Consider the following 24205-nt stretch of genomic DNA (forward strand, 5'->3'; position numbering starts at 1 on the left):
TTAGATGGATATTCGGGATGCAACCAAATAGTTGTAGCCCCGAAAGACCAACATAAAACTACTTTTACCTATCCATACGATACATTTACTTTTAGGCGAATGCCTTTCGACTTATGTAATGCACCTGCCATATTTTAGCGATGTATGATGGCAATTTTCACTGATATAGTTGAGAATTCTATTGAGATTTTCATGGATGATTTCTCTATTTTTTGTAACACTTATTATATTTGTTTAAATAATTTGGTGAAGATACTTAAAAGATGTGCGGAGACGAATCTTGTCCTTAACTAGGAGAAATGCCTATAGTTAAGGATGGAATTTTTTTAGGACATAAGATTTCCAAGTATAGAATTTAAGTGGATGTAATTGAAAGATTACCACCTCCAGTTAGTGTGAAAGGAGTTAGAAGTTTCTTAGGCCATGTTGGTTTTTATCGTAGATTTATTAAGGATTTTTCAAAAATTTCTAAACCTTTATGTATGCTTTTAGAGAAAGATATTATTTTTTTATTTTAACAAAACATGTTTAGAAGCTTTTGAAGAATTGAAAAATCAGTTAATTTTAACCTCAGTAATTGTTACACCTGATTGGAACTCACTTTCTGAATTGATGTGATTTCGCTGTGGGAGCTGTGATGGGTCAAAGAAGGAACAAAGTCTTTCATGCTATCTACTATGCAAGTAGAACTTTGACAGGAGCCCACATCAATTATACGGTAACTGAAAAAGAACTCTTTGCTATAGTTTTTACTTATGGCAAGTTCTGTTCATATCTTATAGGTACCAAAATTATAGTGTTTACCGATAATGTTGTCATTAAGTACTTACTCATGAAGAAAGATGTTAAATTGAGACTAATTTGATAGATACTCTTGCTCCAAGAATTTGACCTTGAGATCCAAGACAGAAAAGGTGTTGAAAATCAAGTAGCCGATCATCTGTCAAGGTTGGAACAAAATGAGGTAACTTCTTGATTTATTCCAATTTATGATAATTTTCCTGATGAGCATATCTTTGAGGTAAGACAAATCTATAAAACACCTTGGTTTGCTAATTTTTCCAATTACTTAGCATGTGGAATAATTCAGCAAGAAATGATGTACCAACAAAGGAAGAAATTCCTTCATGATAGTCGATACTATTTCTAGGAGGACCCATTTTTGTTTAAACAATGTGAAGATAACATAATCAGGAAATGCCATAGCCGAAAGTGAGATTGATGAGATTCTGTACCATTGCCATTCATCTCCAAGTGGGGGACACTTTGGTGGTTCACGTATAGTAGCAAAGATTTTACAAGCTGGGTTCTTTTGGCTTACATTGTTCAAAGATGCATATGTGTATGTGAAAAACTACGATCGATGCCAAAGAACCGGAAACATATCAAGAAGGAACTATATGCCCTTGGCAAATATTTTAGATTTAGAACTTTTCAATGTATAGGGCATTAATTTCTTAGGCTCGTTTCCTTCTTCCTATAGGAACAAGTATATCTTGGTAGCTATGGACTATGTGTCCAAGTGGGTTGAAGCCGAGGCATACCCAATTAATGATGCTAAGGTAGTCATGCGGTTCCTACATAAGCACGTGTTTACATGGTTTGGGACTCCTAGAGGTATAATTAGCAATGAAGGATCTCATTTTGTAAATAAGTGGCTCAAGTGGTTGCTTGACAAGTATGATGTGAAATATAAAATTGCTACGGCCTATCACCCATAATCGAATGGGCAAGATGAAAAGGTGAATCGTGAAATTAAAGGTATACTTGAAGGCTTGAAGCCTCGATGATACATTATAGGCCTATCGAGTAGTGCGCCCTAACATGATAGATTGGTCTCGAAAGCTCGATGATACACTATAGGCCTATCAAACTGCTTTTAAGACACCGTTAGGAATGACTCCCTATCGATTAGTTTCTGGAAAGGAGTGTCATTTGCCGCTCAAATTGGATAATAAAGCTCACTAGGCTTTGAAGCAATTGAATTTTGATCTTAAGCAAGCTGGTGAGAGAAGGATGTTACAGCTCAATGAGTTGGAGGAATTGAGGTTATTTTCATACAAGAATGCCAAGATGTGTAAAGAAAAATATAAGAGATGGCATGATAATCATATTTAACCTTGTGAGTTCAAAAAAGGTCAAAACATGTTGTTGTTTAATTCAAGGCTAAGGTTATTTCCTAAAAAGCTCAAGTCCCGATGGAAAGGACCTTATACCATCCACAAAGTTTATCCATATGGAGTTGTAGAGTTGTACGACAACCATGGAGGTAAGTTTAAAGTTAATGGTCAATGTCTCAAGCACTATTAGGATGGTGAAATTGAACGAATTAAAACCTCGTTCAAATTAAGAGACATTTAATTTTTCATAAACCTACATTTTAATAAAAAGTTAGAAACTATTTTATTAAATTAGTATATTTAATTAAATCAGTCTAAGAAGATTGGAACTTAAGGGGGACCGTTGTAACCCCTCCAACCTTTCTTGGGGATTAATTTAATGTAATTTTTTTAGAAGAAAATTTCTTATTAATTTTAAAATTTTATTTCTAGTTTTATTTTTATTTTCCATTTTTATCTTAGCCTTTAATTTTAATTTAATTTACTTTAATTTGTTTATGTTTAATAAAGGGGGTCAAGGCCCAAGGCCCAAGTACTAATCAGTGTATTTATTTTTAAGCAGCTTAGTTTATAAATACAGTTTGGGCTTAAGGCCTGAACAAAAAAGAGGAGAAATTTAATCCATTGTTGCCGTCCATAAGGGTTCTCTAAAACCCTAAATTTTTCCATCATATTTTCCCTCCATCTTACCTGCCGCCCAAGCAACTAAAAATTAACCAAATTTTAGCCACAAAACTACCTTGCCGTCCAAGTCACTTGAATTAGCTAAAATTTAGTTACAAAATTTCCCTATCACTATATAAACCCCTCTGTACCTTCATAATTTTCACAACCCTTCAAGCTATTGGCTTAAACCCTAAACCACTCATTCTTTTCCCTCTGTTGGCCTAAATCCTAAAATTTCTCTCCAAAATTCTTCCTTGTCGCAAGCCCCTAGTACTGCTGTCGCACGACTTTTACTGGAGCAACCCTTTCGTCGTTGCATCCTTATCATCATCGCAAGCTTCACGCCACCGCAAGCTCGTTGCTGCTGCAAAGCAATCGCCACCGCAAAACCTTGCTCTCAACCTTTTTCGATTTGTTTTTCATTTTTTTGTCGAAATTTTGCTTAATTTTCGGGAAATGTAACATCCCAAAAATCGGGGGTTAGTAGAATCGGGTTTGTGAATCAAGAGAGAGTGATCATGCCTTGCTTTTTAAGATTATCTATGCATTTTTAGGACATAAATGAGGTATTGGTTTGTTGGAGAAGTGTTAGTGAAACATTCCTTGAAACCCAAGTTCAAATCCCTTCTCTTTCACCATTTTTATTATTTTGTAATTTTTGCCTTAAACCCTATTTTGTGACATGTCTCATTTTTTAAAATAAATATTTAAAAATTATATCAAGAATGAGTTATTGGATTGATGGTTAAACATTAGTAAATTTATCCTTGAGGTCGTAACTTCAATTCCATTCCCATGCAAATAATTTAATTTTTTGACAAAAATCCCTTTTTTAATGTGTAGGCCATCTAAGCCTAGTTAACCTAGGTAAAAATATTAATTTTTCACTAATAATCAGCCTTTAATCCTCATCCTCATTGCCCTAGCCGTTCCTTTCCTCCTCTCCTTCTCTTTGATTTTAATTTTTTCCCCTTCCTCCATTATTGTCGTCGCCTACACCTAGTTTTACCATTCTTTTCTTTTTTTTTCTTTTTACCACAGATTTTTTAACATATTATCCACCATATTGCTATCATTTTTTCTCATTAAAATCAGCCCCAAATTTGAAATCGTGAACCGTAAGATTGATCCCAAACATTGCCAAGAAAGTGTCATTGCCGTTTCACTCAACTAGCTTAGGTAAGGTCTCTTTTCTGTTCAATTTCCTCATTAATCTTGTCAATTAAAAACCAAAATTTTTAGATCTAAAATTTTGGGGACTTTAAATGATTTCAAAGGTATTTTTTCCAGATTTTAAAGAGATCTCAAACAGTTTTAAAATTCAGCCCCAATTTTGGCCACCGCGGGTGGTGGTCGTGCGCCTATGTGCAAGAAAGGGGGTTGTTTTGCTTCTTGGGTCTTGCCAATATTTTTCCAGCATTAAATTGTGTTCTTGAATCCTCCTAATCATCCTTTAACCACATTTTAATTAGGGAGAGATGTTCTTGATCAATTAGCCAATCGGATCCCACAAATCGTGAAGCGTAAGTGCAATCAAGGATAACTAGTTTGTTATTTCGACATAGTTGTTGGGTAAAGGTTATGAATTGATTGAACGAAGGAATTTAATCATTAATTAGCTATTTATTTTCCAGTATTTTATTGGATTAGGTGCTTACCCAAACGCCCTAAATCATCCGTAAAGGCAAAGAACGATTGCACGTATAGTTCGCATCGATACAGTGTAAGGAATCTAACTAGTTTGGATTCATAAAATAGTTATAATTTCAACGATTGGTTTGAACTCATAAGTGGGTGTTTGGGGGCTGGTAATGGTAAATTGATTGAATTTATACTGAATTTTGGTTTAGGTTCGTTTAAGGAATTATTATGGAAAATTGGAAGATTCGCTACTGTGCTGCAAGGAAGCAAAAAATAAGGTGTGAGTCCTAAACTCATAAAATTGTTTGAAAATATTAAATAAAATGTTATATATGATAAATTAGCTTTATGATTGGATTTTCTTAATAACCAAATTATTGAATTTGTGAGTGGCCGAACCAGGTATGTTTCGAGCCTTAAAAAATTGACATGTTGGCAAAATTGCTAGTTTGATAGTATAGATGTTTGATTGAGTTTGTAATTGTATATTTGAGTTATGAGATATGAGAATGTTTGATTGAATGATATAATGTGTTGAGATATTAAGCTTATGTATGATTTAAACACATGAGATATTTGTTATATTGTGTACTGAAAAGGGTGTTATTTATGCATAATGATCCGTAAAGTATGTGAAATTGAACAATATTGATTGATACCAACACAATGGTAATTTGAAAGCTTGGAACATTGTTTCCATTTACTAAAAGTATGTGATTATTGAGGACATGCTGAGCATGTAAAATTAATGTGAAAAGTATTGAGTTATGATTATGTATGAGATTGTGTGACATATTGCATATGCATTGGGCTGGGATTTTGTGCTTGATAGAGGAGTTCCATGGAGTACCGGTGGCATATTAAGTTTACATTATTCGTAGTCAGTGCACTGCACCTGGAGTACCGAGGGGATTGGCAATTTATCGCATTTTTACTGGAAGCTTGTCTACATTTTTATTGGCAGAATTTTTTGCATTATTGATTATTCGGTGGTTTTACCACATCGAGCTATGCTCATAATGTTTTGGAGTTTGGCAAACAGGTTCTGGGGAACTCGTGGTGTGTAGCGGATGGTATGGATAAGAACCTTTTTGCATTGCATCATGTGCACGACATATTCAAATGTTATTTATTTACGCTACGCATTGTATTTTGTTGTATTGAATGGTATCAAAATGAATGATTGTTACACGAATGAATGATGACCTATGCTCATACACCATTTGACATCAATTTGATAATGGCTATGTAATGACATGAAATTCCCGTGGTGGTTCTGTTTTCTTCTATTAAAGCTAATATGTTTCACTGTATTTGATGTTTTCATCTGTTTGTTTAACTCACACTAAGCTTTTCATAAGCTCACCCCCAATAGTGTTTAACTTTTCAGGTAAATGTCGCAATTAGGATCGGACTCAGCATTTGGAGAATCACCTTGGACCTCGGACTATTTTTAATAAGTATTAATCAATCTCTATTGATTTTGGTTTGTAATTTTAATTATTTCTGGTTTGTGGCTTGGTAACTGTTCTTTTGGGATTTTTTTGCATGCATGGATTACTCAAGCATAATAACTGGATAATGCATGATATTAGGCTTAAGTAAAATTTGATATTTCCCTAGTTTTTGTTGTATTACAAAGGAACTATTTTTGAAAAACAAATCGATAAGGCAACTAGGTTTCCAAAACGACTTGAAAAATGGTTTTTCTGCTGCATTAGTTTAACATCGAGTTTTTTTTAAAGAAGAGCGACAAGCAAACCATTTTTCTAAAACAAAACTATCAACAATAAAATGAATCCTAAGTATACACGACCTAATGAATGAATGAATGCTTTTAAGCAAACTCAAAGTACAACTATGGTTTTCTCTAAAATGAGTTTATTTAAGGTCTTCAAAAGTAGCGTAAGTTAGCTTAGCCATTTTGGTGGCTAATGTAGCCTTCTCAATCGAGTCATAATGTCTAGGCCAAGTTTGGGAGGTTACAGGAAAAACGTCTACATCTTGCAAAAGAACTAGATCTTCCAAAACCTCTGTCAAAAATCCCATTGTGATTCAAGATGAAGAAGTGAGAGAGAGGTTTGAATCAACCTAGGATACCGGAAAAATGTTTCAACTTGGAAATCAATGATAAGATGGTTGTGCATTTGCCAATTCGAAAGATAATTGATGCCCTCAATTGGAATAATTTTTGTGAAGCACAATCATTGCCTGAAGAGGAGTTAGTTCGAGAGTTTTATGCTAATTTGACTAAGCCAGATGCTACATAAGTTCTTGTCCGCAAGAAAAAAGGTACCCTTAACTTCTAAGCCCATTAATGATTTGTTTAACCTACCTGATGTTGAAGAAGATGAATATTTTGCCATGATGACAAACATAAATTGAGATTTTCTTCAACAAGTGCTTAATGTTGTGACAAATCCAGGATCCTAATGGATAATAATGAAGTATGGTAGTCATTCTTGTCGAAGGGAATATCTAAATTCGTTGGCTAAGGTATGACTTTACTTGGTTCAATATAAATCCATGCCTATCTCACACAATTCCACCATCTCGATGGAGCGAATTCTTTTGTTGTATACAATTATGATAGAAAGGTCTATCAATGTTGGGAAGATCATTCTCAAGGAAATCAATGATTGTGTTAGAAAACAAATTTGAACACAAATTTTTCCTATAAAAATATGACACCGGTAGAGCTATGAACACAAATTTGATATATTGTTATTCTACCGAAAAATAAAGAGAATTTATTCTCAACTATTACATATATTTTTTCAGAATAACCATTCTACTAGTTTCTATTAAGAAGAGAGAATTTTCATTTTCACCCAAAAAAAGAGAAAGCTTTCTAGTTCTCTGTTTTGATTCAATTGGTTCGATTCCACACTAGAAGTAGTTCGTAGTATGAGAATAGTGAAGAAGAACATTTGGTTGAAAGACGAAACAATAAGCATCCGCTAAGCCAAAAACGTAGATACAAATTCAGTTAAGGTTTATTGCTATAAATATCACAAACCAATTGGTTTTCAATATTTTAATATTCTGTTGTGCAAGAAAACTATTTTCAAACTAAGATTTTTCCACCAGTTTTTCAAACTAAGATTTTTCCACCATTACCATGGCAAGATTGAAATGAGCAAGAATGAGGAAGATGAGGATCCGAAAGAAGAGGATGAAGACCCCAAAGAAAAAGAGGATCTAGAGGAGGAAAATGAGGATACAAACACAATCTCCATCTAAATCGAAACAATTTTTTATTTTTTTATTTTCAAACTTATGTATTACAATTTGTTTTAAGACATGGATATTTTATTTTGTTTGGTTGGACAATTTTAATTTTTAGGAATAGATATTTTTAATTTATTAGGTAGAATGTAGTTGTATTTTTTTTTTATGTAGGATCCCCATAACTTTTGTCGGCACTACAATATTCAATCTTGAGTCGCGAGGAGGAGACCACCCAAAAAAATCTAAAGACATTTCAGATTCTCGTTTTCACACTAAAAGAAAAAAAATATTTTGGTTCTGTATTTGATTTAAATTGTTCGAGCCTACACTTGAACCAATTTATGGTATGAGAATAGCGGAGAAGGTTATTCTGTTGAAAGTTAAAATTTTCAAATTTTTCTCTACCGTCATAGTTATTCCCCCCTGAAAGTCTTCTTACCCCCAACTTTTTCAGAAGTTTTAGACAATGAGGCTAATGATACTACTTTGGTGGGGTTGGAGAAAAAAAGAGTTGATTATACCGAAAAACCCTTTTTTCCCCTATGGTTATGATCTCAAACTTTTGTATGGGGTTTATAAAACATCCTCTTTTGCTGGCATGAAAGTTGAACCCATGATCGCATAACCACCGCCAACTAGGGCCCAAGTTATACTTGAACTCGTAACTGCATAATCACCATTAACTGGGAGCCCTAGTTATACTTGAACTGGTGACCATATAACCACCGTGAATTGGGAGCCCGAGTTACAATGCGACATCTTTTAAGGTGATGGTTTCATCCCCACATGGAAAATGAAATTTGTGGGTCTCCAATCGCCATCGCATCACCATGAACTCAAACATACCTTGAAACTACCACAATGTTTCCTTTAAACACAAACACAAATAAATTTTTCTCCCTAAATTTTCAACACCCAACACAAAAAAAAATTTGGGGAGAAATGATTTAAATCCCTAATTAATTTAAAAAAACTGACCTTTGTATCTAAATACCTAAATAGTAAAAGAGACAAGGAAAGATGAAGAGAAAAACCTATTGGTTTGAAAATTAGAAAAAGAAAAGAAGTTTTAATTTAATCTGAGCCACAAATTTACTTTGATTAAATTCTCTAAAAATGGTGTACCTTAATGAGTTTTACCTTAATCATTTTAAAATGATTTTCAAACAAGTCAAATTTGCTCTAGGACAAAAGGTATCGATACCTTAAGGATATGTATCGATAATTTTGGAAATATCGATACCCTTAGAAAAATCGAGACAAAAAAGACATTCTGTTTAAAGAAACCCTAAAAATTATCGATACCATGTTTCTGGTATCAATACTTTTTTAAAAATAATTGATACCTTTCTTAAAAATGATATCAAAATAAGATTTTGTTTTACATAAACCTTACAAAGTATTGATTCGGTATCGATACCTCTTTCAGGAAATATCGTTAAAATATTTTTTAAGTATCGATTATTTCATTCCAACGGTCACTAAATTAGTATTTATGATAAAAAATATCGATACTCTTTTCGGAGGTATCGATACTCGCAGTTGTAGGTGAAATAAATGCTCTGGTTTTACATCCCTAACGGCCATATTAACTTCACTAACAACCTCAATGGTTGGAAATCTATTAGAGGTATAAATACTATCTTTCAAAGTCCTACAACATCCAAGAAAAACACTTTCAAGCAAAAATCATCAATCAAACAAGCTTAAATTTTCATATTCTTCTTACATACACTTGCGAGCTTTATCTCTATTCTTTTGCTCAAGTGTATCTCATCGTATTGTTCTCATTTGTTTCTCTTTGAGAGTGTTTGAAACTTAAGATTTGTGGTAGAAATTTTAAGGCGTTGTAAGGTTAAACCTTGTCCTCAAATGTTGAACAAATTAGTGAATTTGAGAAAATCTTTAGTGGCGGAAAGCTAAGGTAGTGGAGTAGGCAATTGGAGCCGAATCACTCTACATTCTTTGTGTTCATTGTTTCATTCTTGCCTTTGCTTTCACCAAATTTTTTAAAAGGCCAATTCACCCCCTCCCTTGGCATTTTCGATATGCTTCATCGAGCTAAGACCTAATATATTATTTATTAGAAAATATTATATTGTGTTTGTTTCACTTATAACAAGTTTAAAAAAATAATTTTTGAAAAATATTTTAAACAACAAAAAATATTTTACACAAAATCATCTAAACAAAAAAAAATATTAACATTTTAGAAAAATCAATCTATTTTAAAATCAAATTTTAGTAAAACAAATATTTTAAAATCATCTAAATACAAAATTAGTAATCTTATTTTTATTAATTATTATTTTTAAAGTAATTTCTAGTTAAGTTAGTAATCGTCTTAATTTTATATTATTTTATTGTTGATTTAGTCTATTATAGTTTTTTTTTTAATTTGAAAAGTAAATATTATTTGATTAAATTAATTCTGAGAATAAAAATAAAAAAATAAAAAAAATTATTCATTAAAAAGTTTATTTTTAAATACCGGCAAGTATTATTTTTTAAATACTAGAATGTTTTGCCCCCTCTTGCTCCGCTTCAACTTTCTTAATTTTAATTATAATTATTATTAAAATAATTAATATAAATTAAATTCTAAACTTTAACAGAGTAGAAGAACCAATATTAAAATTTTACCATTATCTTATAGAAAAAAAATTAGAATGACAACAGATCGCTTATGGGTTTCTTTTTATATAAATAATTAATAAAAAAATAAATATTGAAATACCAAATTATATAAAAAATATAAAATATGAAGATTGTAATATAAGAACTAAAATTAAAATATAATATTTTTATTTATAATAATTAAAAAAAAACCTTGGACAGTAGTATAGACACCTAAATGATATATAATACCATAATCTCATAAAATTTAAAAATTATGAATGAGATAATAAATTAAAAAAATAGTTACTTATTTTAATATATTATTCATACTAAATTTAATTATATAACTATTTCTTTAAATAATATTTCTCTATTACTTGCCAAAAGAAAATATTTCTATTTAACCTTTCACAAGTTTGAAGTTGTAACCAAACCCCATGAAATATTTAATAAAACTCTCCCACCAAAAAAAAAACAAAACAATAGTAGTTTTTGTTTGCAGTTGTTAATGCTGTTGCTGTTCCTCTGTGTTGAACTTTCATTTTCTCCCTTTCTCATTATTGTTGTTGCTGTTTGTTGCCTTTTTTAACATGCTGATATGATGGAGAGTTAAATTTGATCCAAGGAAGAGAAAGAGAGAGATGGGTTCTTGTGTGTCAAGACCTGAAGGCTCTGCTGGCCCAAAGTTAAGGTCTTCCATGAAGAATAAGAAGAAGAAGAAGCAGAATCGGAAAAGGAGGAAAAGCTTCGAGAAAAGGGTGTCTAATGGGCTGACTGACCCATTCTCCGATGAGTTTTGGAGCTGGGATGCTCCACCTGATCATCACTCTTCCTTCTCAAACCCAACTTTTCAAGGTCTCTCCTTCATCTGTTATCAAACCTGTTTTCTTTTTTTCCTTTTTATTTAGCTTTTTGTTTGTAATGTGTTTATGGATTTTCTTTTTCTGGTTGATTTGCTTGGTGGGTTTTGGAGGTTGAGATGCTTTAGGTTGCATGGAGAGTTCCGGGTGTATAAGAGCCTGATTCTGGTTTTTTTGTTACCAGGAAATGCATGCCTGAATTATAGGTTTAAGACTTAATGATAGTACTGTTGTCTAAATTCTGATAATTGAGGCCTGCTCTTTAGATGATCAATTGTCATATGATTTTTCTTCAAAGCATATAGTTTGAGCATATCCCCTAAACTGGGATTTTGATATAAATTGATGCTCCACTTGATCATCACTTCTTTCTCAAACCAAACTTTTCAAGGTCTTTCCTTCCTTCTCTCCCTGTTATGAAAACTGGGTCTTTATGTGTGATTTATTTGGCCTTGTGATTGTAACGTGTTTATGGATTTTAATCTTCTGGTTGATTTGCTGGGTGGGTTTTGGGTCTTTAAGAGTGTGGGCCAGGAAATGCATGCCTGAATTATAGGTTAAAAAAGAAATGTTGTTGGTAGATCCTACTCTTTATTTGGTCAAATGGCATCTGAATTTTCTTCAAAGCATATAATTTGAACTTATTCCTAACACTGGGATTTTTTTATACAAATTGATGTTTTTTGTGTTTGTTGATTATCAGAGGAAATGTAGACTGATGCGGTTGAAATTTGACTATAATATAAAATTGTAAAAATATAGCAACAGAATTGCAGCATTTGGAACTTTCAGTTTTAATTTTTCTTGACAATGGCAGTAGTTTGATCCATTATAGTTATTTATTTGTGTCTATTCTATTAAGCTTTATCAAATCAGGGTTTAAACCAGTAGCAGGTGCGAACTGGTTGGAGTTTCATTAAGTTGGAATTAGCTGCTGCACTGCTCTCATTGGTGGTTTCAGAACTACCATTGTTGTTTCTAAGACTCATATAAGCAGTAAGATTTCTTTGAACAGTTTTTTCTTATGATCAAAGTTTGTATGGAGATTTGGTGAAGAATTTGATGTCCATTGAACCAGAGTAAATAACAGGCCTTTGGACAAACTTTACAGCTTATCAAGATCGTAGTGCCTTTATTTATAATTTCTGTTGACCTTTCTAGTTAAACGCATCCATCTTATGGATTGTAGTTTGTTATGTAAGACTTGCATTTTACTTTTAGCAGCTTGATACATAATCTGCTATATATTACTTGAAGAGGTAGAAACTGGGAAGAGCTTGATGGATATTGATGCATTTTTCCTTGATTTGTTGCTTTTAAGTTTTTGGAAAAAGGGTGTAAATTAATCTCTATATATTAAGATTACATTCAGGAATTTGTGAATTACTTATTAAGTTGGTAAAAGTTTAAAGGATGTTTCCTTTTCGATAATAGATATACGACTGCGGTTCTTCATTGTTCACTTTCTGCTATTTGTCATTTCTTATTTCTTTTTCTGCTGATTTTCTTTTTATCTTTTGTTTCTTAATATTGATAATTTCTGCAATTTAGATACTTACTTTCAATCTCTTTTCAACTTTCTCCTAGTTCTTGTTTCTATGCATTAGTTTTCGAAATCAGTGTTTGTTAAGCTGTTGATTTATGATGTGACCTTGGCAGGGACTGAGGAATTGTGGTTCGATCCAGTTGCAGTATTTGAATCTGACTATGATGAGGATTTTGAAAGTGTTCAGGAGGGTATGGTGTTTTGAAATATTACTCGGACCTCTCATTTAGACTAACTTTTGTTTTACTTGGAGATTATTGGAAATGGTTACCATTCACTATATATGCATCTCCATGTGCAGATGTGTTATCATTAAATGGTCTTGAGGGTGTATCTGTATCCAGTATTTCATCTTTAACAGATGCTAATTGCAGAGACCATTCTTCTTTAGTCTATCATACACAGAAACCGGGGGATGTTAATTCCAGAACAAAATCTGATGGACCTTCAAATGAAGCAAAAGAACCTGTATTCCTTGATGATATTGCCTCTTCCGTGGATGAAGGTCCTGGCAAGGAGGATGAGTTGTTGGATGATTGTGGTATTCTTCCAAGTAATTGTTTACCTTGTCTTGCATCTACTGTTCCATCAATTGAAAAGAGATCACTTAGCTCTAGCCCGCCGAGTGCGAGAAAAAAGCCTGCCTTAAAACTTTCATTTAAATGGAAAGAAGAGAATGCCAATGCCACTTTACGTGAGTATCTACATTATCTGTTGAACTCTCTAATTTTTAGTCATTTGTGTTCATCATGAACTGTCTTATTGTGAGACTTCAAGATGCATGTGAAATGGTTTTCATTGCAAAGATATTATTAGAAGAGTTTTCCCCCCATAGTTATTGATGCATGTTAACCTTTTGAGTCTCTTAGAAACAAGCAGTGTAGTATACGAATGGATTTTTTAAATTTACTCCTTTTCTTCTTTTATTCAGTTTCTTCAAAGATGCTGCTTCAGCGACCGAAAGCAGGTTCTCAGGTGCCGTTTTGCCCTATAGAAAAGAAAATGTTTGATTGTTGGTCTCATATTGATCCTGGTACTTTCAAGGTTCGAGGAGAAAATTATTTTAGGTATGACTATAAAACTTGGTCCCTAATTCATTTATTTAATGTATGCCCATATATTCTCTTTTTTTTTTTTCGTGCAAAATTATTGAAAACCATGTATGGGACATTTAGAAACTTTTGATCTGTTATTACCATGACAGTTCCCCACATTATTTGTTTGTTTAGCAGGGATAAGAAGAAGGATTATGCACCTAACCATGCTGCATATTATCCTTTCGGAGTTGATGTATTCCTATCCCCACGAAAAATAGATCACATAGCTAGATTTGTCGAACTCCCTGTTATTAGTCATTCTGAGAAACTACCATCTATCCTTGTCGTAAATGTTCAGGTATAAAGCTTCTTGTTTTGAAAGAATGTTGTTTTCTTTTTTTGTTATACTTCCCTTGTGATGGAAGTAAGCATGATGTAATGGTCCTTCTTGGCTATGCTACTCTGACTTGATGTAAGTGTCAGACATGGGAATTGTTAAACTTAGGTATGTTTAACTTTTTTTCAAATTTCCATCTAGTTTAATGCTTACATGTTGTGACAATGCAGATTCCCTTGTATCCTGCTGCACTTTTTCAGAGTGAAACTGATGGAGAAGGGATGAGTTTCGTTCTTTACTTTAAGCTTTCTGACAGTTACTCAAAGGAGCTTCCGCTCCACTTTCAAGAAAACTTTAGGGTATGATTGATACCAAAAGTCTTTTTTCTTCTTCTTTTATAGTAATATACGAACCTTTATTGACTGGAAATCCGAATAACATCATTCATTACATAGCTATGGTTAACATCATCCATTGCCAAAAATCTTGAAAATTAGAAAATGGGTTGTTTTAACCATGAAACTTCACGTGAAAGCTTATGAGACCATAATATGTTATTTAGAAGCCTTAAAAAATGGCATTGGCATGTCTGAAATATAAGATGTGCCAAAACCAACCTAGTTCAGGGCCCTGCCATGCATCCAGGGCCAATCCTGCCTGCATGTGGTTTGCGCCCCTGGCTTCTGCTGATTCCATGCTATCCATACTCATGCATCAAAGCTAAATTTTAATGTCTATATCTTCTTTTCTAGGACTCAGAAATTTCGTTAGGTAATTTTGCTGCTACTACACCAATCCATAATCCAAGTAGATATATGGTAGCAAAAAAAATTGAGAATACCAAACCTGATTCGAAACATAGTGTTTGGTTTGATTTCAGTTCAATTTTTACTGAATTGGTCCGGTTCAGATATTATTTGCATTTGGTTTGGTTCAGTTTTTGGTTTATAAGTTAAAGAAATGTAATTATTCGAACTGAACCAAATTTTTTATTTAATTGTGATAAGTTTTTTTTTATTTTTTTAATAGTATAAAAATAAAATATTTTATTTTAAAACCAGTGAAAATTACATAAAAAATACGTATGAAAACTCTATCTGTGGTATTCAATTTGGTTTTTAAGAAACCAGAATACTGCACATTAACCTCAATTTTTTTTCCGATCCGAATTGAACGGTTATCACCTCTAAGTATCAATGCAATAATAGCCCCAAATCATAATTTTCTGTTTGATTGTCTGTACTCCTTTATGTTTTTACATTTAGGTAATATCTTCTTACATTCATTCCTTGCTACATTATTTGATCTACGACCAAGTTTACTGAATCCTTATTTCTTTCTCAAAGCAGAGGTTAATTGACGACGAAGTTGAAAAGGTTAAGGGATTCCCTGTGGATACAATTGCGCCATTTCGTGAACGGTTGAAAATATTAGGTCGTATTGCAAATGTGGAAGATCTTCACATGGGTGCGGCAGAGAGGAAGCTTATGCAGGCATACAATGAAAAGCCTTTTCTTTCACGTCCACAGCATGAGTTCTACTTGGCACGTATGCTTGTATGTCTTAGGGATGGCAATAGATATTATAGATTTCAATATTTACATATATCTAATCCATTTTCCTTCATTTTATTTATTTATTTATTTAGATATTATAATTACTATATGTAGTGGATGTAGGATATTAACATTCGGACGTTTATTATTCAAATCTGTTTTGACTTTTTGGTAAAGGATTTGGACGTTCAAGTTCGCTTTGCTTCTATACATAACGGATTTGGATTTGGATATCTAATCCATTATCCACTTCAGTTCTGAAGTGTTTATTTTTAAGAAATGACTTACAAAATTCAGATTTTTTTAAAATATTCGGTGGATAATGTTATTTAATTCAGATTTGTATTCGGGTTTAAAAGTAGTTTTTCGGATTTAGATATAACAAAAAAAGACCAGAAATGAGCAAGAAGGTTGAAGAAGCTATTAAATTAGAAATGTAGGAAGCTTGTATGTATTATAACGGAATTAACACAGCATATTTATAGGCAATATTTTTAGCTTAAGCAGATAGAATGATACCTATGGAGGTAGTGTCAAAAGTGGTTGATGCCTATCTTACTTGGACTTGGGTATAAGTGTTAGATGTAGATTTGTGGCTGACACGGTTTTTATTAATTTTAGTTTGTAACTAGAATCATAAGCTCCAACAATCTTCTAATGTTTGAGCGATGTGCTTGATTGGGAGTAAGATCAGGTAGCAATAGAATTGTGTAGATACATTGTGTCACTATGGTTCTTTCTTAGGCTCACCAATTACTCTGAATTTTTGCAGGGAGAAAATTATTTGGAGATAGATATAGATATGCACAGATTCAGTTACATCTCTAGGAAAGGTTTTGATGCATTCCTAGATAGGCTAAAGCTTTGCATCTTAGACGTAGGCCTAACGATACAGGAAAGTTCCGATATCTCATTCAAAACTTCAACTTCCCCCTCCCCCTTTCTCTGAACAAGATTGTTTGATTTTCAGTTTTATCAATGAAATTTACTCACGATATTTGCCTTCAAAAGCAGGGGAATAGACCTGAAGAGTTGCCAGAACAGATATTATGTTGTCTACGGTTAAGTGGAATCGACTATATGAATTACCACCAACTTGGTTTGATTCAAGAGCCTTCTTATGTAAGTGCTGAAAAATGGTGTAATGCTTATAGCTATGATTTAATAAAACGCTAATTCTGGATACATTTCTGCGGTACTAGAATTTCTGAGCTTGATAGCCCCTACTCTGAGACAACAATAAGACTTATCTTCCTACTCAGACATTTAGAGCTTAGGGTACTACTTCCGGTGCTGAATGTGTGTTGTAATGAATTCAATTCAAGAGGGCTTCAGTTGAAACTTGTCCACTCCAAAGGCAATAAGCGTCATGAGATATGCACCAAATGATCATGAATTTATTTTCAGAAAGATAAGAGATCAAAGGTATGGCCTTTGAGATCCTTGTACTCTTATATTGCTGTCCATTGTAATATCTAGAATTAATTCATTGGATCATATGCACTGGTTGAACCCAGGTTTATTTTTCAATATTTTGTGGAAATGAATATTGAGAATATTTACAATTTTCTTATTCTGTACCAATGTTACATGAATTCAGCTGAGTATTAGATGAGAGTACTGTCAATTTTTCCCAAGTTTTTTCAATGTCTTTGGAGAATGTGTGCTGCGAACAGAGACAACCCTGTTAAAAATACTGTTGTAATGAAAGATTATTTGTTTTTTGGGGGCCAACTTCCTTCTTTAGCTTTCATATGGAACATAATGCATTTCAACATTTTGACTCTAAATCGGTACCAAGCAACCTAATTTTGGTGTGTGTCAATTTATTTCTATATTTGCTTGTCTAGTACCTTAAATTAAATTTTAGGATTTTGTAAATTAAATATTATCACTTAATGAGCATAATTAATAATTTTATATTTTATATTTTTATATTTACATGTATATTTAATATATGTTATTAAAAAAAATTAGAAATTAGATTATAAATATATATTTATATATGAAAAATGTTTAAAAATAAGATAAATTCAAAATGATACATTGTTATTTGTAAAGAACTAAGGCTCTATTTGGTTTTAGGTTTTGAGCAAAAAAGAAAATAAGTTTATTTGAAAATTTGTAAAATGAAAATATGTGAAAAATTAGAAAATAATAAAAAGTTTAAATGAATTGGACCTAATCATATAAATATAAAAAAACTATTTTTTACTGTAGAAAATAGTTGTTTTTATTATTGAAAATAATTTTTTTAAAAAAAATAAAAAATAGAAATAGAAACCAAAAATTCATGACATGAATGATAAAGTTTGTGGCGAAGAAGTAATTGGTGAATCCTAGTAAAATAGAAAGTTGTACTTTATTAACACACTTGGATACAAAAAAAAAGAAAGTGAAAACCTTACAATAAAGCTTATTCGTCACCCATATTTATAGTTTGCCCCCCCAAAAACAAGCTAATTATCAAACCTGTGTTTCTCAATGAGCTTCTGGAGTTCAGTCTTTTTAGCACCCACCAGCCTGCATATTTCTTTGCCTTTCTTAACAAGAACGAAGGTCGGCATTGCTTCAACTTTGAATTGACGAGCCACATCCTGTTCATTTCATTTCTTTTGTTAGCTATGTGTTTTCAACCTCACAAATCAATCATTTTAGAAATGTAACAAGATAAACAATAACCTCCAAGGTATCAACATCGATCTTGATGAACTCAACATCATCATATAAGTTGGCATATTCTTCAATCACCGGTTCCATCCATTTGCAGGGTCCGCACCAGGTCGCCGAGAAATCTATCACCAGCTTTCATCACCACAATTATACCAACATTAACATCACCATCAATTTAGTACATATAAAATACAGAAAGTGGGAAGTAGTTTTATTTACCAACTTGTTACTTTGCTTGGAGGCCTCTAGCTGGGCTCTCCACTGACTCGCCGACTGCATTTCAATGATTTTGGCAGTGGAGGCTTTATTTCCCATTCTTTTTCTTTTGGTTGTAGCTCGATGGAAGGAAGTGACTTTGGGTTGGATTTTTGGGATGTTAGGGAACGTCTTTATATACAGCTCCATGGAATTTATTGTTTTGCTACTATATATACCTCGTATTTTCATAATCTAGAATGATTATATTTTTAGGTAATATGAACAATCTTTCTCTATTAAAATATTTAATTTATTTCACCCTTTAATTTTATAAAAATATTAAAATAATAGTTTATCATAAAAACCCGTTAAATGATAACAAAAGAGACTTCATTCATCTCACACATGTTCTTTTTGACGTAATGTCTAGAACTATTCATGTCCTCATATATTGATAACAATATCCATACCAATTGAGTTAATACTCATTAATCACCCATCTCACACATTTTTGTTTTAGTAATAAATTGAAATCTTAAATTTTGACGGCTAGATGTGTGTTTAGAATATATTCTAAAGTTCGTCAAAAACATTTTGATAAAAATATAATAATTCTTAAACTTGAAGAAAGAAAAAAATGGGAAAATAAATAAATAAATAAATGAAGAGCCAAATATTCGATGCCTAAGAAACTGATTCTGTAAATTAAAGAAATATTCGATGTCCTGAAACATATGTATTCCTCTTAAAGCATCTCTTTCATGTCTTTTTACGTTAAATATTCTCTAATTTAATTTTTCAACTTTCATTTTAAGAATTCCTTAATCTTTTTACAATGCAAGTTGAATCATTAATATTATTTAAATTTTTCTATTAAATTAAGATTTATTATAATATATATTTTTTATTATATGACTACCAAATCAATTTAAAATTTTTGATGGTATTAACAATTGAACTCAAGTTGTTAAATTCAAAATGTAAAGGAACTAAATTCCTAAAAATAAAAATAAGGGGGACTAAATTCTAAATGTAAGAAGAGTAAATGGACTTGGTGTTGGGAAATCATTTAGAAAATTAGTCAAAGTTGACATAGCGGAATTTTAAAAAGATTTAAAACGAACCTTTGTCGTGATATTTAAAGTAATAAATTTAATCAAATTAAGTACTTGTGTTATGGGACTCGGGGAGATGTCCAAATTGCAATAAGTTTTGGGAAGTGCTTGGATTTTTCGATCGATTCGAATTATAGTCCAAAGTCTTCAAGTTTTCTATTAAATCATCTTCTTTATTATTCTTGAATATCTAGAGAGCCCAACTTTCTACCAGATGATCTTTTTTGCTATTTTTAAATGCTTAGAGGATGGCTCTAACTCAAAAAACTAAACACATGATGAAAGCCGAGATTTCTCTATAGGGAAAGTCAACTTCCTCTATGCAAATATCTCAAAATTGAAAGTATAACTTCTAAACTTGAATTAAAATTGCAAGATGAATGTAATTAATTAATCCAATTTAAAAGCGAAAACACGGAAGCACTTGCAATTAATTAATCCAATTTATGTTTATTATTTAAGCCTAATTATTCCCTGTTTTTTCTTCTTGGTAGGATGTTTCCAGGAAAAAAAGACATATTTTTACTCCAAAAAAAGATTATCATTTCACCTTTTTTTTTTCTGTCTTTTTAATTCTTTTTATTTTCACGGTTTAATTGTCCGCCGGAAAACGCATTGTTGTCCGTCTCTCCGGTGGAAGTCGAAAAATGATAAAGATTTGAAAGACTTTTTATGACCCTCTAATTGATTATAAAGACAAATTTATAGGTGAAAAAAACCTGCATATTAAGAAATCTCAGCAACAATAAATTAGTTTTTATTATTTTTGTTCCTAAAATTTCTAGCTCAAAGTTTTAAAGTTTTGGCATCAAATCTGTTTCTTTCTTTGAAAAATTTTGGCAGCAATTCAATTATGATCAATGAATTTGCAATTTAATTTATTTGGGAAAAATTACTAACATTTTTAATGTCTTTTGTACAGCTAGATATACATCCAACTTTTAAGGATGAGCGTTCGATCAAATTGAGTGAAATTTTTTTGACTTAATCGAGTTGACGAGTCTTATTTTATCATCCTAATTCGATTTGAATTTTTTTAATCGAATTGAGTAAAATAAAATTCAAGTTGAGTCGAATAGAATCGGATGAAATTATTCGAGTTCAATTAAAAAATTAAACATGTCAAATTAAAATTTTGTTATAATATCACTAATTTCATGTTAGAGTACATAAATTTGAAACCATATTGCAAAATAAGAGAAAATAATATACTTTAGTACAATAAACTTGAATCATTATTTTACTTATTTAGATCACTATTATTTTAGAATTCTTTTCTTAACTTTTTTATATATTCTTGAGAACTTTTTAGAATTTTTAATAAATTTTTTAAAATTTATCTATTTTTTAAAATATAAAATTTGAAAATTTATAATTATTTTGTATTTTTTGTTAAAAGAGATGGATTTTCTCATTTCCAAAATTGTTAGGAACTGAATGTGTATTTAGACTCTGTTGAGTATTGCTTTTAAGAAGCACTTTTAGACAAAAAAATACTTTTGGAACAAAAACATTCTTAAACAAGTTGCTTTTTCAGAAAAGAAAAAAAAAGTGCTTCTCCCAACTTAAAAATTGGTCCAAAAGCAATTTTTTTAGAAGTTGAAATTTTAGCTTCTCTCCAATTTTTTTTTTCAAAAGTACTTTTAAGAAGCATTACTAAACTAGGTCTTACTCTAATATGTTATTTGAGTTATTCAAATTATAGAATTCAATTTGGTTCCAACTCAAAACTTGAATTACTTATTCGATTTGACTTAAAAAAATTGAATAACTCAATTTGATCAACTCAAAATTTGAAAATATTTTCAATTTCTTTTTGAATTAAATCGAGTTTTACTCACCCCTTCAAATTTTAACAGGTATTTTACTTTACTTTAAGAAACATTAAAATTGCATATTATAGTGCAATAGAATGGGAATGGGTATTTCTTATTTATTACCAAATATGAAGAATACATTTACTTAAAAGTGAGAAATTTGCATATGTTAACACCTAATTAATGACAGATAACGGTTTATGAATCATCTTAGAATTGAAAGCTGCCTATTTTGCTTTATATATTTCTAGTATTTAGAAGATTGGAGGACATGCAAGCATAGCCCATGGTCAAAACTCGTCATAGGCACCAAAGAGCTCAAAGCAATCGGCCACTAAATTGCTGATTACACTTCAACCTTACCATATCTATACTACGTTTACAAGGCATGATTTAATTTTATTTTTAATTATATAAAAATACTTAAAATTTGATTTTGATCAGATTGAAATTTGATGTTTATACTTAAATTATATATACACACTCTCTCATTTTTTTTCATTAAATATTTATTAATATCCCATGCGTCCCCGTACATTTTTATCAATAAAAATAATTATAAAATTGAATCTATAAATTCAAGATAAACTTAAAATATAAATAATTTTAATAAATATTGAAAAGAGTATAAAATATAATATTGATAAAATGTTAATATAATGAGCTGTACAATAAATTATTATTTAATAAACTTAAATATGACTTGTATCGTATCATATTTATATATCTTTTACTTGAAGATAAAAGCTATAGAATATCTCATCCCATATAATTAGTCTAAAGTGCCGTTATTTTTCTGGAAATGATTTTATGACCAGGCTTCTAATTAAAATTATGGTTACATTATCCCGCACTTCTCATTAATTAATTTAATTATTTTATTTTAATTAAAATGTTGAAATAAATTTAAAAAATTGTTAACATCGTTAATCTTGCTATTTTTTGTGATATAATTATCGAGTGAGTATTTTTTTAAAAAAAATTAGAAAATTTAATAGAAAAATCTAATTGTGTTAACAATTACATTTAAATTTTTAAATTCAAAAAATAATGAAACTAAAAAATTAAATATTAATTTTTAAATATACAAAGAATACAAAAACTTCGAGTATATCGTAATTTTTAATTTTTAAATATTTAATTATTAACTTGACCATTTGTATTTCCCGTTGTCCTATGGTGGATTATTTCATATATTAATACATTAATAATTTGTATCCGGGAAAAAAAGAAGAAAAAAAAGAATGGATCAGACATTAATTTCTTCAAATTATACCTTTTCATCGTGCAATTATACCGGCGGCTGACACAAGAATACAAAAATAAGGCGAAAAAACAAGGAGATGCCTGACAAAATCACTTGCGGCTGATAGAAGTGAGCATCTCAATTCTTTTACGTTGAATATAATTTTTCAACTCATCTTCTGCTTATGAACATCATCTAGCACATCAAATAGTCATGTCTGATGTGCTACAACAGGTAATATTTTACCTGGACCCTCACATTTGGCATCAAAGTCGATTCTAGAATATGATTTAAATATTGATAAATATTATTGATTGATGTTTAGTTTGACTGTTATTAGTATTGTTGCCAGTATAGGAAGATGTGGGTTTGAGTGTACTGAAATGCATTATCTTCCTATTTAAGTGTTAGAGAAAGGCTATGAGTAGTTCTAGGTATTATATAAAAAAATAGATATGGTAATAATTTATAATAAGATTAATTGACAAATATTCAATTTGACTTTTGAAAATACATGTAATCTGAATTTAAATAATATTTAAATTTAGATATTTTAATTATTATTAGAAAGAGATTTCAAAAGAGATGTATACCTGAATTTATTTTATTTTTTGCACATAGTGGATTTTAAATTCAAATATATGAATTCAGTATAGGAGGATGTGGGTTTGAGTGTACTGAAATGCATTATCTTCCTATTTAAGTGTTAGAGAAGGGCTATGAGTAGTTCTAGGTATTATATAAAAAAATAGATATGGTAATAATTTATAATAAGATTAATTGACAAATATTCAATTTGACTTTTGAAAATACATGTAATCTGAATTTAAATAATATTTAAATTTAGATATTTTAATTATTATTAGAAAGAGATTTCAAAAGAGATGTATACCTGAATTTATTTTATTTTTTGCACATAGTGGATTTTAAATTCAAATATATGAATTCATTATCCGTTTTAGTTTTTAAATTTTTATTTAAAAATATTTTTATATTTATCAAATGTGAACACTAATGGATTTGAATATTCAATAGATAATTTAATTAATTCATATTTATATTCGGATAATAATATTTAGATTTAACGAAAATATTAAATGAATTACAAATTTAGATTTAAATTTAATTTTTTTTCTAAAATTACAAGTATTTGACTTGTACAATTACTCTTTTTGTAAGGATCAAGGAAATGATGAATTTGAAGGGAAGATAATTTTTGGTTTTCAAGGGCTTCTATGCAACGTGTTGGGGGTTCAAAAGTGAAAAAAAGGATAAGAAAGGAATAAGGATGGGGTTAGTGGTGATTCTTTAGGTTTGGATTGGAAGGAGGAGAGGGTAAAGGGTGCTTTAAATAGAGGAAAGGGTCAAAGGGAGCAAGCTGGGAAAGGAATGGTGAAGAAACTAGGATAGATAAGAGCTAGGGTAAAGGAAACAATATAATTGATGTGGAGGGGGGGAAGGAATTAGATGCTATAAAGGGTCATAAGAATGGTGATGAGATTTTTCAAGATTAAGGTAATATGTTAAGATAAATGCAAGATTT

The 24205-nt window shown here is 30.9% G+C and overlaps 2 protein-coding genes and 1 pseudogene across 5 annotated transcripts; 2 read left to right on the forward strand and 1 right to left on the reverse strand.

Moving 5' to 3' along the window:
• The window catches only part of LOC121217191 (uncharacterized), a 45483-nt pseudogene extending 44618 nt beyond the window's left edge, over nucleotides 1-865 (forward strand).
• A 9832-nt stretch (nucleotides 866-10697) lies between these two features.
• On the forward strand, nucleotides 10698-17228 carry LOC107903862 (uncharacterized). 4 transcript variants are annotated; one of them, XM_016830035.2, is made up of 10 exons: nucleotides 10698-11132; nucleotides 12797-12874; nucleotides 12985-13377; nucleotides 13615-13750; nucleotides 13913-14078; nucleotides 14288-14416; nucleotides 15407-15613; nucleotides 16386-16508; nucleotides 16628-16735; nucleotides 16816-17228. In XM_016830035.2, exons 1-10 carry the CDS (start codon nucleotides 10919-10921, stop codon nucleotides 16822-16824), a joined length of 1563 nt encoding a protein of 520 aa, XP_016685524.1. In that variant the 5' UTR covers nucleotides 10698-10918; the 3' UTR covers nucleotides 16825-17228. The 4 variants fall into 4 exon arrangements, with proteins under 4 accessions (XP_016685524.1, XP_016685526.1, XP_040948827.1 ...); XM_016830036.2 differs by having other exon boundaries at nucleotides 10699-11132; nucleotides 13916-14078; XM_016830037.2 differs by lacking the exon at nucleotides 16386-16508.
• A 728-nt stretch (nucleotides 17229-17956) lies between these two features.
• Nucleotides 17957-18728, reverse strand: LOC107903863 (thioredoxin H2). The gene is made up of 3 exons (XM_016830039.2): nucleotides 18506-18728; nucleotides 18296-18418; nucleotides 17957-18210 (listed from the first exon to the last, which is right to left on the reverse strand). The coding sequence occupies exons 1-3, from the start codon at nucleotides 18689-18691 to the stop codon at nucleotides 18073-18075; spliced, it is 447 nt and encodes a 148-aa protein (XP_016685528.1). The 5' UTR covers nucleotides 18692-18728; the 3' UTR covers nucleotides 17957-18072.
• Between the last annotated feature and the right edge of the window lie 5477 nt (nucleotides 18729-24205).

Source organism: Gossypium hirsutum, chromosome D05 (genome assembly GCF_007990345.1).
Source record: "Gossypium hirsutum isolate 1008001.06 chromosome D05, Gossypium_hirsutum_v2.1, whole genome shotgun sequence".
Classification (NCBI taxonomy): Eukaryota; Viridiplantae; Streptophyta; class Magnoliopsida; order Malvales; family Malvaceae; genus Gossypium; species Gossypium hirsutum.

Excerpts from the sequence above, each read along its gene's own strand:
- LOC107903862 (XM_016830035.2), top strand. The coding sequence starts at position 10,919 with ATGGGTTCTTGTGTGTCAAGACCTGAAGGCTCTGCTGGCCCAAAGTTA. Across the intron at positions 14,417-15,406 it reads ACTTTCAAGAAAACTTTAGG|AGGTTAATTGACGACGAAGT; the intron begins GTATGATTGATA and ends TTCTCAAAGCAG. Across the intron at positions 16,509-16,627 it reads ACGTAGGCCTAACGATACAG|GGGAATAGACCTGAAGAGTT; the intron begins GAAAGTTCCGAT and ends CTTCAAAAGCAG.
- LOC107903863 (XM_016830039.2), bottom strand. The coding sequence starts at position 18,691 with ATGGAGCTGTATATAAAGACGTTCCCTAACATCCCAAAAATCCAACCC. Across the intron at positions 18,419-18,505 it reads CCAAGCAAAGTAACAAGTTG|CTGGTGATAGATTTCTCGGC; the intron begins GTAAATAAAACT and ends TGGTGATGAAAG. Across the intron at positions 18,211-18,295 it reads TCGATGTTGATACCTTGGAG|GATGTGGCTCGTCAATTCAA; the intron begins GTTATTGTTTAT and ends TGAAATGAACAG.